The 14,828-nt window shown below is 37.0% G+C and overlaps 1 protein-coding gene across 1 annotated transcript in view; it reads left to right on the forward strand.

Annotated features, from left to right (window-relative positions):
* Window positions 1–12,842, forward strand: part of LOC140138856 (uncharacterized) — a 68,874-nt gene extending 56,032 nt beyond the window's left edge. Inside the window, 4 exon segments of the mRNA XM_072160635.1 lie at window positions 814–952; window positions 3,844–4,020; window positions 4,995–5,086; window positions 6,328–12,842. Of these exon segments, the coding sequence (XP_072016736.1) occupies window positions 814–952; window positions 3,844–4,020; window positions 4,995–5,086; window positions 6,328–6,433 (514 nt within the window). The 3' untranslated portion in view covers window positions 6,434–12,842.
* The last annotated feature ends 1,986 nt before the right edge of the window (window positions 12,843–14,828 follow it).

Below are 14,828 nucleotides of genomic sequence, written 5' to 3' on the forward strand. Positions count from 1 at the left end.
AAACGCATCTCTATAATAGATATAGCACCAATTTAAATCACCTTGCCAGTCCCATATTTCGTCAAATTGCAATTCTATTTTGAGCTGAGTAAAGCAGATTCAACTTCAAAAAAGTTGAACAATTAGTTGTAACACTCTTCAGTGAAACCTCTGTAAGGGATAGCTTCAAACCCAAACGCCAAGCAACCGCCAGGGCCCTGGCAGTATCACTGTGTTCTGTTGTGGTGAGCAATAGAAACCAAACCTGGTAATGGAAGGGGAAAGGGGGTTGTACCCCTCCAGATTGACCTTTGATCATAATGCTATTAGGCCCCTAACAGTCAATTTTGAGTTTCCCGTCACATAATTTCTGAAAACAAGTGAGGTAACTTTTTCATTATTCATTATTCATTATTTGTCTGCCTTTCATTATATGACCAACACGCATGTAAAATGTGTTGTTAGTTGTCGCTCACTCACTTGAAGATGGACGTTTAGCCCAAATGAGATTCATAAATTGTATATTACAAAGAGTCTGTAAGGTTGACAGCAAAGTGTATGTTTTGATTTTGATTTTTCCACAAAAAATAAAGGGATATTCATATTTTTTTTGCAAATATAACCAGTTTTCATTGGTATTTTTTGGAAAATCACAATAATGAATTCAAGTGAGGGTCAGAAAATGAAGTGAGGGCGGTTGACGGGAAACTCAAAATCGACTTTCCTTGGCTTAAACTGTCATTCTTTGAGCTGGAGGGAATTATTAAGTTTAGGTATCAAAGTGAAATAGTTTTCCACAAAATATTGACCTTGTGTTCTTAATCTGCATTTCAGGTCATTTAGCAGCCCCAAATCCCTACACATCCACGCCAGCAAGATGCACGTCATGGGTGCTAATTATCGTATGATGTGTGAGTGGGATGGGTGCGACCATATCCAGAGACAACGATGGTCCTGCGTTAGCCATATCCTGGTAAGTACATGTCATAGGTTAACTTGATTTAACTTGGGATAGTGGGTCATAGTTTAAATGGTTTAGCAATTATTGGTAAGTGACTAAATGTATTGGGTTGTAAATTCTTGGGTTAGTGGGTTAAATGTTTGGGTGATCTGAGTTGATAAAGTGATGAAATTGTGTCCTAGTGTAGTTCTCTAATAAATATGTGTATATCTTGTTCATTCACATTCATAATATTTCTAATGTGTAATACATCCTATCACCTCTTTAAGAACTTATTGTTTTATGACTATACTTGATTAATTTATGCTTTTGCTTATTTCTATGTAATCTGAATTATAAATCATTCTTTCATCTATTCTCTGACTTCAAATTTGATCCAAAACTTGTTGAGATATAATGTTACATGCATGCTAACACTGAGCACCATTCACTGTTCCTGGTATATAGGAATTGAGCATGTAGTGATCAAGTGATGAATAGCAAACCAGTGCATGTGTGCATGCATGTATCATTGTGTCTAGATAACAATTTATGGATTTAATTCATGCAAATGGGTTATTACATGTCTATTCAGTTGTTGATGGATAAACAGTGTGGCAAGGTCCAAAAGAACCAAGAAATCATTAACCAGTTTTACCATTGCACGGAATGTCTCAAATACAAAGGAAAATATTGGTACTCCGATGAAAAATAAAAATAGTGTCTTGTTCTGATCTACAAAATCTGTTATGTCACTGGCTTATAGATACTACATTTTCGTTATGGAACATAACTTTCTTTCTGATCTCTTTTGGACCTGTCCGTATTGTTATGGTCTACACACAACTTTATGGACAAGTTATACATATTAGTATTATCATAATTTCTGCCTTCTTGAATTCTGAACTTTATAAATGATGTGTATTTGGGCTATTACCGTTGAAATCCATACCCCTACTAAGGAAGACATGACCTTAATCTCCCATACAGGGGGTGTAGATTTCAATTAGAGTCACCCACTCAGGTAACTCCATTTGAAATTCACACCCCCTGTGTGGAAGATTAATGGCATGTTTTTCCGTAGGGATGTATGGATTTGAACTGGAATGGCCCATTAAATTGTTGGTTTGTTGTTATGTTAGTGTTAGCAAATTTGTGATATTATCAACATAGTGCAACCCAGGAGCATGACTTTATAACTCCAGGAGCGTTCTAAGTTGACAATATCTGAAATTTGCAATATGAATTGAAATACCTAAACTGAAAATATATTATTTATGTTGAATTTGTGTTCTTTTCATCGTGGTTATGGTTACTATTGTGTGTTCAATGAACAGAATTGTAATTTTTAATTGTTTATTTGAAAACTTCACTATATCTTTACAATATCTTGAAAGAAAAGACTCTTTATTATAGCATTCTGGCTGAAAAATACTTGAATTTGAATACATACTGCAGCTGCAGATTCAGGAAGTAAAGCTGTTGAGGCAGAACAATCGCCATGGTTTTAACCCCGAATCTCTTCATTTCCGGCCTATTTTCAAAATAAACTTTGCAATGTTGGGAACAAGGTTAAAATTCACTAAATCGAGTCATCATTGCCAATTTAAAATTGTACACAATTGTGTAGAGAGTGCTCTGGAAAATAACATGTTGGGTTTAAGGATGCAAAAACAATGTCAAACATTTTAAAATAAGGAAGTTTTCAACAAACAATTCTTTGAAACTTTATGGCTTGTGATGGACAAGTGATTGTGGGTTGGTGATCTGACCATTCTGATCGTTTCATAATCTATTGTTCATCACAAGCAACTGAACTGTGATAATTAGGAGGTTTAGCTTGAGAGGTGGATGTGGAGTACATAGTGGTTATCATGAGTAGAGTGTGGTTGGTGTATTCAGCCCGTATGACAGTGTAGGGATTTGAATAGGTGAACCAGTTGTGGTTTGCCCTTTAGCAGCTTTGAAATGTACCTAAATGTATCAAACGAAGTTATATTTGGCCTTCAAACACAGATCTTTGAAAAAGTTTGTCCTCCATGGGCCACAAGTAAATAATTGAGAACCCCTGGTCCAGTGGATCAACAGCAACTACATCATACGCATGACATCACTTCTGCACTCTCTATACACTCGCAGCTAAACCTCATAATTAAATAACCCCGGTGATGGGTGTAATGTGATCTTATTGGTGTATAATTGTGTTTTCTAACCATCTATAGTGTCATATTTGTCAAACATGTGTCTTCTTGTTCTTCCAGACCCTTTTTCCCTATTTTTCCCTTTTTCTGCTTATTGTTTTTTACTTTTTATTTTTTCACTGAATACACTTTGTGATAGTGCATTTATTTGTAGTATTTACATAATCATTATAGAATTAGTCACTGGTTAATTGTTTTTAAAAGTCAGTCACAGAAATCTTACAGTAAATTAGTAAAAGTACAGTAAATGAATAAAGGTAAGAATAATTTAATCCAAAACAAAAATGCCAGAATTTTTTGAATGGAAGTTTTATAGTTTACAATCAATTTTAAATTAGGTACTGGTTTAGGAATAATGTAGTTTTGCATGGTTGATCATTTTATTTGGATTTCTGATTTCAAAGAGACAGATTCTGAAGGCAAAATAGGAAAATCAAATCAAATCAAAGAGAGTTTAAAGGTTAAAAAACTTAATGAATACTGTATAACGCTGTTATTTTCATGCACAGAATTTGTGTGGGTTTTCAAATTTTCAGATATTGTACAAATTTCTGATTTCTGCATCTTTGTCAAGTATAATGTAATTTTTGCTAGTGGTTATTTAACATTTTCATGTTCATTCATGAAATTGAACCCTCATGAAAATAACAGCATACAGTAATGACTCTTTCCATATTCATGCCACTAATACCAAATTTTCATACCGCCTCTTTCCTCAATCAGGACAAGCATTGCACTCAGCAGGCCGTCAAGGCAGCGAATGATAGGCGTAATAAACAACCTGCCAGTAACAATGACGTAGTCACTGGTCCAACCCAGCCTCCTATTGTGTACAATGCACACAATGCATATCACGCCATTCGTAGAAGTCTATGTACGCCATCTCTAAAGGATCTTCTGGTGAGTAGTTTAGTGTGTGTGGTGAAGTTGGGAGGGCCAATAAATCGGTGTTTACATAATGAGAATGCAGAATAAGTCAAAACCATCTGAGTCCGGATGAATCCTCAATAAATTTGTTATCTTAAAAGTGTAACCTGCCCTTCTGTAAACAGATGCATCAGTAGGATTATATTGTAGATCATCAGATTATTTGTTTTTGGGTGACAATCCAAAATTCTACTCACAACTTGAGCTTTCACCATCCAGGCTGATTGATACCTTGATCACTAGTGATCTGGTCCACTGTTTCCAGCAGTGTTTGGATGTACTCTCACTCTTCAGGATCAAAGTTGTTTTCAGCAGTGTGTCATGTGTGGCTAAGAGAGAATGTGGCATCTCAACAGCCATGTGTCCAACCAACACACTCAAAAGTGTCCTTGTTAATCTGAAATACAATAAATACATCTTGGAAACCAACATTGTATACGGACTATATGACATCACCTAAAAAAGCTGTGATAAGTCGTATAATATTTGTCAGCCTGAAAATGTGGGATTAGATCATTGAAAAGTCATGGCAGGTTAAATTTGAAGTCATTGGGAAATGTGCATTAAGCAGTTAAGTTGCTCAGTTGGTTAGACTCCTGTGTATTGGTGTTTGGCAATGCGAGTTTTAGCCCCGACACAGTCCCGGTTTGTTCGCTTGAAATAATAGAGGCATTCCCCAAGACAAGGTAACTGCTTATTGTCTCCGCTACCTGTACGAGAACTTGCGGAAATGGTCCTGGCTTGGACTGATTATTGCGGTATGTATAGGGTGTGCGCTTCTCAGCCTGAAGTCCCTGATTGTATTTAGATATTTATATGGCATTTATGTCTGTGCATAGTGCACTATAAATCACTGCACTTTTTTTGTATGTTTGTTTGTTTTAATGTTTTGTTATATATGCATACAGTAGTTGGTAATGACACCTGATTTTGTTTCCAATTTGCAGGGTGAAACGGAGGGTCCAGTTACCAAGAGTATTAGATTAACAGCATCTCTAGTCCTCAAAAACTTAGCGACGAGGTCTTCAGATGCAAGAAGGTAAGAAAATAAGTGCCAGGATGTTATCGATCATGTTCAAGGATGCCAGATTTCCGGTAATTACCAGATTTCCCGTAGTTGATGTTTTTCCCAAAAATTTTCTGTTAATACAGATTTTTCCTAACATTTTCCGTCAAATTATCGGGAAAATAAATTGGTAAAAAAATAATTGAAATTCCTGTCGTTCGCCCACTGAATTGAAGCTACAGCCGCTGTGTGACTCCACATGCTTCGATGGTGCTCCACTAATACATGTAGGAATAGGAGTTTGCACTTGTTGGGGTCAGAATCAAGACAGTTCATCGGGGTCACAATAACCTGGTGCTTGAAATAGCCTCTCCTGCGATGCCAAATTGTGTGAAACCCTCTGGCTTCGCCCCCTCCACTCCCATCGGGGCGTTACCCCTGGCTGTGAGGGGTGAGACTCCGGGCGCTTCACACCTCCGTTCACCATTTTCCTACAATTTCATGAACTTACACTGCCATCCCTGCACGTTGCATTGGGTTGAATACAGTGGTTGAATTGTAAGATATATGTGACACAATCTGATCCAATCAGACAAAATTGGGCAATGATGGAATTGAAATATATACAAAGTTCGGGCACTGAGGTAATTTACAGCTAGCAATATATAGGGTCGATGTTAGTGGTCTTAACTCAAAAAGTTTGTAAAGGGTATTTACAGGCTTTTACATTGTAACTCTTCAAGTTCAAATAGTGCAGACACCAAGAATATTTTTGGTGCGTATGCAAACTTTAATTTAACCAGTGATTAAGTGAGTATGAGAAAGTGAAAAGATAATTTCTATTCATGTGGTAAGATATTGAAGCAAAATGCCAATGATTTGTTCCACAAGGGGTTCAGAGGAGGGCACTGTAAATGGGTCATGGTCTGAGTAGTTCATAATTAAGGCCCATCGCCTAAACATTCTTGTTCAAAGTTGCTTAAGATTCTAGAAGCACAAAAAGTTTATTACAGTGACTAATAGAACAGTACACGATCTGCTACTTTAATAATAAATAATAAATTTCGGAATTTATATAGCGCTTTTTCCAGAGGATTCAAAGCGCTGTAATTTCGCTGCGTGGTGAATCATCACAATCAGATCGCATCAACTAGGCTAGTTTACTAGTTCACCAATTGGGCTTTGCTATATGTGAGCTGTAGGGAAAAATCCACTAATACCGTAATTTCTTTTTTGATGAAAATATCAATACTTTGTTTCTTTCTCTGTTGCAGATTAATACGAAGGCACGAGGGTCACCTTGCCCGTTTAGCCATTAGCCAAGCAGAAGCCTCCACCACCTTGTCCAAGTGTATTCAAGAACTCAACTCAAAATCATGACAGTGGACCAAAGACTCTATTACAGCAACAACAGAAGTAGATCCCATCAACAGAAACAGCAGAATACCATGACCTTGCCTTTACCAATCTGTTTTGCCTATGTTAATTTGAATAAGATTCAATTTGATAGGACAACATCACCAAATCCACCAGCATCATGCAAGCTCAAAAACACTGGTGTGCCCAGCTAGCCTATAACAGCATCAAAATAAAGAGTAGCTTAACTCTACTTGCAGTTCTTCACAGGAACAATAACACCTGTTAGTGTTAACCTGATAGCAGAGGGGATTGCAAATGATCTGTATCTGTCAAGTTAGCCAAGGAAGGAACAATTAACCTTGACCAGGATTTCACGCTGACCTGGAACACTCTGGATGGGATATATTGAAGTATTCACATGCCTGCACTGGGCATTGCCATATTGATTGCAAAGCTTACCATAGTTCTTCTTGTATCACCTCTTGCCACACCTAGCAACCAGTGACCACACCTAGCAACCAGTGACCACACCTTGCATCTTCTTCCACCAATTCAAAAGAGACACATGTGCACCTCTTGCCACACCTAGCAACCAGTGACCACACCTAGCAACCAGTGACCACACCTTGCATCTTCTACCACCAATTCAAAAGAGACACATGTGCACATAATGGTGAAGGAAAAAATGGCAACAGAATATTTATTCTCATCTTAGCACAATCAGCTGAACCACTGGCCGTGAGATTTCTGCTCACTCCTTTGATGCAACTGGATTTATAGCATAGACAACTGTATTTACTTCGGGAGATTTCTTTGTAACAGGCAAAAAATATTGTGTGTTCACATTGTAGTGCTGATAATACATGAATCTCTTGTCAATTCTTGGTTGAGTTGGATATCTGGTTACTGCAGTAAGTCATTGTTGGTTACAGATTTCAGCTACTCCAGGTCGCAAACATCTCCAAGCGTCATGCAATATCCTTTGCCAGCCATCAATTCAAGACTATACTGCAGTGAGCATTCTGGCGATGGTTATGGAATTCGGCTACTTTTCGTTGCAAAACTTGAATAGTATGACTTTAAAACTTGTCCTAACTTGTCAAGTATCCTGTTTACGATTGACATGAAATGACCTCCACGTATATGACCCACTGAACCGAACCTGACTGAATGAGAATGTTGATTAGGATGATGTTAATGCTGCATACGCTCATTTTGGCAATATCAATGTGTGATCAAATCATTCAATAATTAATATTTTTAATCCGCTTTGATCAATGATATCAGTTCATGTCTTTGTATCTCCCGCTACTACTATGAATAGTGCTTGCTTGACCAGTCTCCTCTGCTGTGCTTTGATTCCATTAGCTCTCCACACAAACTATTTGCCAATGATAGCATTATAAACCCTTTTTGATAAGCATATGATAGCGGCTTCATGATATTCATGAGTTGTGACTATAGTCACATGGAGTGATTAAACATACTGTAGAGCCCAATTCATGCTATTTTCAGTAGGAAATGGACCTTTCTGTTCGCTGATCATAAACAGTATTATACGTTAAAATTAGTGGACAGTTTGTGTGGAGTGAGCCGATTCAAGCTGACGGCAGAGGAGACTTGCTTGATATGCATATTAGCCTTTATTTCTCGGTATGAACCACAATGGTCTCATCCCCATTGACAAAGTTCATTGACATCCATTCAACCATCATAGTTCAAAATTTGACCTCAAGTTGTGGACTATGAGTTTGTGTAACCAACACAACCAAAGGTTGGATACTGTGAAAATTCTGCAAAAATTACCACTAAACATAATTGCAAAAATATCTGATTCGCCGTTAAAAGAGTTGCCTGTGCCTCAAGAGTTCCTTCTCTAAGCCAAATAAGTGCAGATAAGTGCAACTTCTTGCTGTAAAAGTGTAGTTTGCACATTGTTTTTGTGTTCAAATCAACAAGGGCAAATAATATATATAATACTTCTGTGTGGCACGTTGTCTTCCAGTATTAATGCAAGCATTCTCTGTCGCTTTGACATATTTTGACTATAATATTGTTAAATATCACAATGCTGTGGACATAATGGCTGCTTGAAGCACACAAACACCAACTGCATTAGCTGCCTGGTGCAAAAAGAGGTTAACTGCTAAGGTGTTTTACTCTTTTGTGCTCAAGGCAGCTAATAAATTTTGCCTTTGTCTGGTTCAAGCAGTCAATAATGACTTATGAACTCATTTAATCAAAACACTGAATGCACTGCTAGACTTCTCCTTATGGGATACTTGTGCACCTTCCTTCCCACATTAGTGGTATAGAGCCAGATGCTGGTCAACTATGCGCTGCCTAGACCTTGGTACATATGTGGAACCCATCTTCCATTTACTATACAGTCAAATCCTGGCTATGGAAAGAAGGTGGTTAAAAGTATAGTACCAACGTGAGGTGAAATAAAACAGGTCTTAGCACCGTGTAAACCATGTGGTGTTCAGCTTGTCATCAACAAAAATATGGCTAACATTGCACATTTAAAGACCAGGTCTTTCCAATTGTTCTTGAAATTCTTACTACTAGCGAACCTGTGTCAAAATCGAGCTTTTGGCACCCCCACGTTGGCTGCTTGTGATGCAGTGGTTGATTAGCAATCCCGTACAGGAGTAGTCTGACAGTATATGATTGTTATAATTGTTGTTGGACCAAACAAACTTTCATTTTATTTTCATGTATTTATGATGCTATATTTGACTCTTTAAAAAAGGAATACGATCTATGCACTGTACATGTAGCATGAAATGGGATATTCCAGTTGAGATGCACACCCCCTATGGAAGACATTACCTTAATCTTCCACACAGGGAGTGTCAAATGGGTTTACCTGAATGGTTGACTCCATTTGGAATCTACACCCCCTGTAATACCCTGCATGTAATGCAATGACACCCATGACAATGTATGCACTAAACTGGGTGTAATGTATACAATTGACACACATGCGACCTGAACATGAGAGACCAGAGACAATGTGTAACTGTCATTTTGCTATTTCAGATCGGTATAAAACGTCACAAGTAAACATAAAAATTCTGGACACTGCAAACTACATTTTGTAAAAGCATATTACAGTAGATTCTATTACTTTATAATTGAAATGTCTATGACCCTAACCACGCTGGAAATTGCTTCATTCAATGATTCAACAGCAATGAAAAATATGAATTTCCTGATGTGTGCACACGGTTCTTCCAGAATGATTAAAATTTAAATGAAGCACAAGAACTTCTGTAATTGATTACGCAAACTTTTGTGATGCATAACAAGTGACTGCCTGGCTATGTGTTTCCACATCTTTGCAGCAGTATGGTCTTCTGAAAGTTGTGATTTTATCCCAATAACTTTTAACAGAAATTCACAGTTTTTCAAAGAATAATGTGGAAATACACACATCTAGAGCACCAACAAAGTGCTGTAAAAAGCGGAAAGCTTGTTTTGGAAAAGTCAAGGTTTGCACAGAAGAGGAGGTCATAAAACTTTTTTCAGTCTTTGTTTTAGTATGTTCCTCTCACGGTGACACCTCGTGATGTCACGCTAAACAAATCCCATTCACCGTCGGGAGGTTTGTGGGTATAAATGCAGTGGAACAAATCAATATGTAATCAATACAGCATTGAATTGAACATGACACCTGTCTCATCAAATCACTCAATTACCGCTTTGAAATTGACAGAGGTGTCATCGAAGTTGGAATAGACAATAATTCATGATTAATGTCAATGGAACAGCATATCATTGTTCTTGTTTGTTTTAATTAACTATTAAGGACTAATTAATCTTTGCCAAATGATGGTAGTTTCTAATGTGAGCAGGGTCTATGCCAAGGTTTTATCGCCTTAGGGGATTGGTAATGATAGTTAACACAAAGATCGTTTAACTTGGTTCAAGATTGTTCACCTTGGTTAAAGATCATTTATTTTGGTTTTTTGAACACCAAAAGAAGGAATTTATATCATCTTAGATGATTGATATTTGAACCATGTAACGACTAGGCTGTGCTCTTTTATTCTAGGATCAGATTGGCAACCTTGTTATCAAATATATAAACCTGGTTTAATCTATGCTTAAACTGGGTGAATCTACTGATGCACTTGGGTTATTACTATCGGAACATAACCAAACTCATTTCAAACCTTTTATTTGTAAGGCTGAATGCTGTTACATTATCGTTTCTATTGTTTTTGTTACATGGCTGGTTTATTGGTTTATTTCTGTAAGATATTTATAGTTTTGTTTGTTTTTTGTTTGTTTGCTAGTCTAGCAGCTTTCTTGTGTTTCAGTGGACATATTTATAGAAAAAGTGTGCTTTTTATATCAATATTGAATTCATTATCAATATAGAATTTTTCTATTGGTTACTGGTAATCTATCATAACGGTGTGTGGGAAAAACTATTTCCTTAGTTGTAAACTGGTTATATCAGTGTTTCTAGATACAATGTATATTTTTAGGCAGAAGACACAATAAGGCGGTTGCCTTTTTTGGCTTTCTAATAAAGCACAAAAGAAGAGAAAAAAACCTTTGTTTTGGCATCATTCTACTGATTTCACCAATATTTTGCATTTTCTCTCCCACACATAAAGCAGAAATGAGTCTTTTTTTCCACAAGCACAAAAAAATTTAACAGGCAGTTGAGGACTACAGAGGGTTTTTCTCTCTTTTTTTGCTTAAAATATCTGATAAAATACTGACTATTTTGTCTTAAATGTATAAAGGAATTGAATGGATTGTGAATGGTTGTGTTCAATATGCTCACTGGCTTGAACAAAAAACACCGGTTATGTGTGACCATCAAAACACATTCAACTAATTCAATTTCTGGTGATTTGAATGTATATTTGATACCGCATTTGATACGCTGCGTCAACTAAGACTAACGCAGTACTAATTAGTGTGAATATGCATACAAAAGGCCACTTGCACTTGCTACCACAGAAGAACGACACTGGCCCTGTGTATTGTGTCAAAAGAACCGCTTCACATTGGGGTCACACAATGCTACACGGCTCGTTTAGCGAATGAGGTGCCAATGTTTCTTCTCACAATTCAAATGGCCAATCCGAGCCGTGTGTGTTAATGCAGCGCACTCACCAAACTGGTTAAACAAGTGCCGTTTTTCTTTGCAAGCGATGGCAAGGCAGCCATTTCACCACTTGTTGGCAGTAAACAAGACATTTGCTTGCAACTATCAAGAGTAACAGAGCTTATCTTAAAGGTTTACAATGTAGAAATGAGCTATTCCCATTTGAAATCCGCTATACCCCTGTGCAAGATTTAAGAAGTTTTCTACAGAGGGAGTATGTTTTTCAAATGGAATTGACTACGGTTATTTTGAAACTCATACTATCCCTGTGTATGGCTTTTCTTTACCTATATCTTCCACAACTGGAGTGCGTATTTCAAATGGAAGTTACCAAATTATCTATTCTATTCGAAACCCATACTCCCTCTGTGGAAGACTTAACCTAAATCTTCCACAGAGGGAGTGTAGATTTCAAACGGATTAGCCTAATGTATTATGTACTGTTTATGATTATGTGCCTTTTTGTAAAGTAAATGTATAGCTGCAGATAGAATTTACAAAAACTCTTTATTCACATCACTATAAATACAACAACAAATGTTTTCGTACGATTAATGTGTGTCCCATCCAAGCGGCATCTGCTTTTGGTCTATACTCTGTCTGGTTTGATGTGAGTGCTGAAATACAATTTGGTATAGTTTTTTGGTCAATTAAAACTTCTTTGGCGACACATCAAAACTTGCTTTGAGGTGGATGAAGTGTAGACCATTGCAAGAGCCTGTTGTCATGATGATAGCTGTATACATGTAGGCTGGTTTTGGGCTGGGACATGTGTATCAAAGGTTTCTATCTATTATACCAAAGCCATCTCATGAAGTGTAGACCATTGCAAGAGCCTGTTGTCATGATGATAGCTGTATACATGTAGGCTGGTTTTGGGCTGGGACATGTGTATCAAAGGTTTCTATCTATTATACCAAAGCCATCTCATGAAGTGTAGACCATTGCAAGAGCCTGTTGTCATGATGATAGCTGTATACATGTAGGCTGGTTTTGGGCTGGGACATGTGTATCAAAGGTTTCTATCTATTATACCAAAGCCATCTCTTATTACTGAACATCTATGGTGTAACAAAATACAGTTACACTTTCAAACCAGTCATTGTCAATCACAAAACAAAGTAGTCACCTCAAAGGTAGAGCTTTGTTGCTTCTAAAGCATAACCGTGGATAAGTCAGTATTTTAATAATTTACCATTCTATGTTTTGTGTATTGTTTTTTTGGTACTATGCATTATGTGTAAAAGTATTGTAGATTTTGTGTTAATTAAATTCAAAGCAGAACTTGCTATTTATTAATTTTCCATTATGTCCATTGTGTAACAGGGCAAACTAAACTTATCCTTACAAAGTGTATTCAGTAAATTTGTATGTCTGTTACACAAAGGATAAAATGTGTTTTTGTTGTTTAATTCAAAACGCACTGTAAAGATAGAATCTTTGTCAACCTTCCAGGTGCAGAACATCTCAAAAATCCAGACGGTCTGTCTTTGAAAGAGTGGCTATAAAATGGTAACAGGATGTACCTGTCACTTACATCACTAACAGTTACTTCTTTTGACCAATGTTGAGGTTGCTTTCTATTTGATTGGCATACTTGGCAAAAGAAAGTATCTTCCGCTTTACGTTACATCCTTTTCCCATGCAAGGGTTGTTGAAAAAGTTGACCAAAGCTATGGCCAAAAACAAAGTAATGTGTTCAGTGAAGTAAATATAAGATACACCATTTACCATGTTAGGAATGAAAGTATAATCTTTTCCTGTAAACTTTTGACGATGTATTTTTAGCGTACATCACATATTTATTTCATTGAAATGCCCTGCTGAGGCGATCTGCTGTAGTGGAGTGGAAATTTATGAATAAACTTTGCACAGTGCGAGTTGTTAACTCGGACTGTGCAACATCACAGTAGTACACGCTTGTCAAAGGTTTACAGCAAAATATTATAGTTCTTCTTCTCAACTCCCCTTAGTTTTAAGCATGAGAGTGATTTTTAGCACCTCTTGGTGTATCAACTAATTTTTTCTTGGCTAGATATTTCCTACATGTGATAACCCTCTCCTTAGGAGAGCTTCTTACAGCTCACATCAATAGACCTGCACACAAATGAAGTAACTGCACAAGTAGTATAAGCATTAAATGGGTAGACTACTTAGTCATCATGTAATGTTTGTGACCTGTTTAAGTTAAAATGTTGTCTTTGATTTGTCCTGAATATCACTGCCTAATAACAAACTAGTCATAATGGTTAATAATTAGGCTATTCTAGGTAAAATCCATACACCCCTGATGGAAGACATTACCTTAATCTTCCACACAGGGGGTGCAGACTTCAAATGGAGTTGCCCATTCTGGTAACCCCATTTGACATTCACACTCCCTGTCTGGAAGATAATATTTTCCTTAGGGGTATATGGATGTCACCTGAAATAGTCCATTGTACCGGGCTTTCGTTCTAAGAGCATTTTACTGACTATAATAAATAGTTACAAGAGTAACATGCGAATCAGTATTATAGGTACATATAATGTGAAGCAAGTTAACAAGCCCAAGCCTATTTCACAGTGGTTCTTCACAAGAAAGATTAGCCTTGATAACTTTGAGATGTATCTGGTCAGAGCGAGGTGTTTTCAGAATCAATCGAGACATATTTACCTTGTGTAAATCCAACAGAGGCTGGATAGTGGCCATGTCTACAAGGAAAGGTAACCTTGCAGTTTTGCATGCACATAAATATTTCTATTTGCATTGTTTTGTGCATATACACCCATGACTGATCAGTCACATAGGCAAGGACACCGTTAAGTGACCTGATGAACATCAATATTTTATGAAATGATTTTGTAAATTCCTTTGAGATGCCAAACTTCACTAAACTTCATGCTAGGCCAAGAGAAATACGAGTTTTGGGTTCTTTCAATAAAATGATTATCATGAAGTTAGTCTCTTTGACCCTGTCAGTTTATGCTCTGTTTTAATTTCAAAGCATATTTACATGATGGGTTTTGTCATTGTAAAAAGTTGACTTGCTGTGGAAGAGATCTTCATTGTAAGTCACACTGCCTTGTATGATCCCTGTGAATTTTCTTGGAATGGTCAAGATTCATTTTTATCCTCTCCACCAATAATTGGTGTTTTTTGGAGCTATCAAATAGCAGAGCTAGCTAGTGCCAAAATAGGGTAACTAGGAATAGTGGAACTGGTGTCATATGTTAGAAAACCACATTAATTATATGTTTTTGTGTGAAGTCAATCTTTCATGTTTAAAGCTTGATTTCATGTTT

Source organism: Amphiura filiformis, chromosome 18, assembly GCF_039555335.1.
Source record: "Amphiura filiformis chromosome 18, Afil_fr2py, whole genome shotgun sequence".
NCBI lineage: Eukaryota > Metazoa > Echinodermata > Ophiuroidea > Amphilepidida > Amphiuridae > Amphiura > Amphiura filiformis.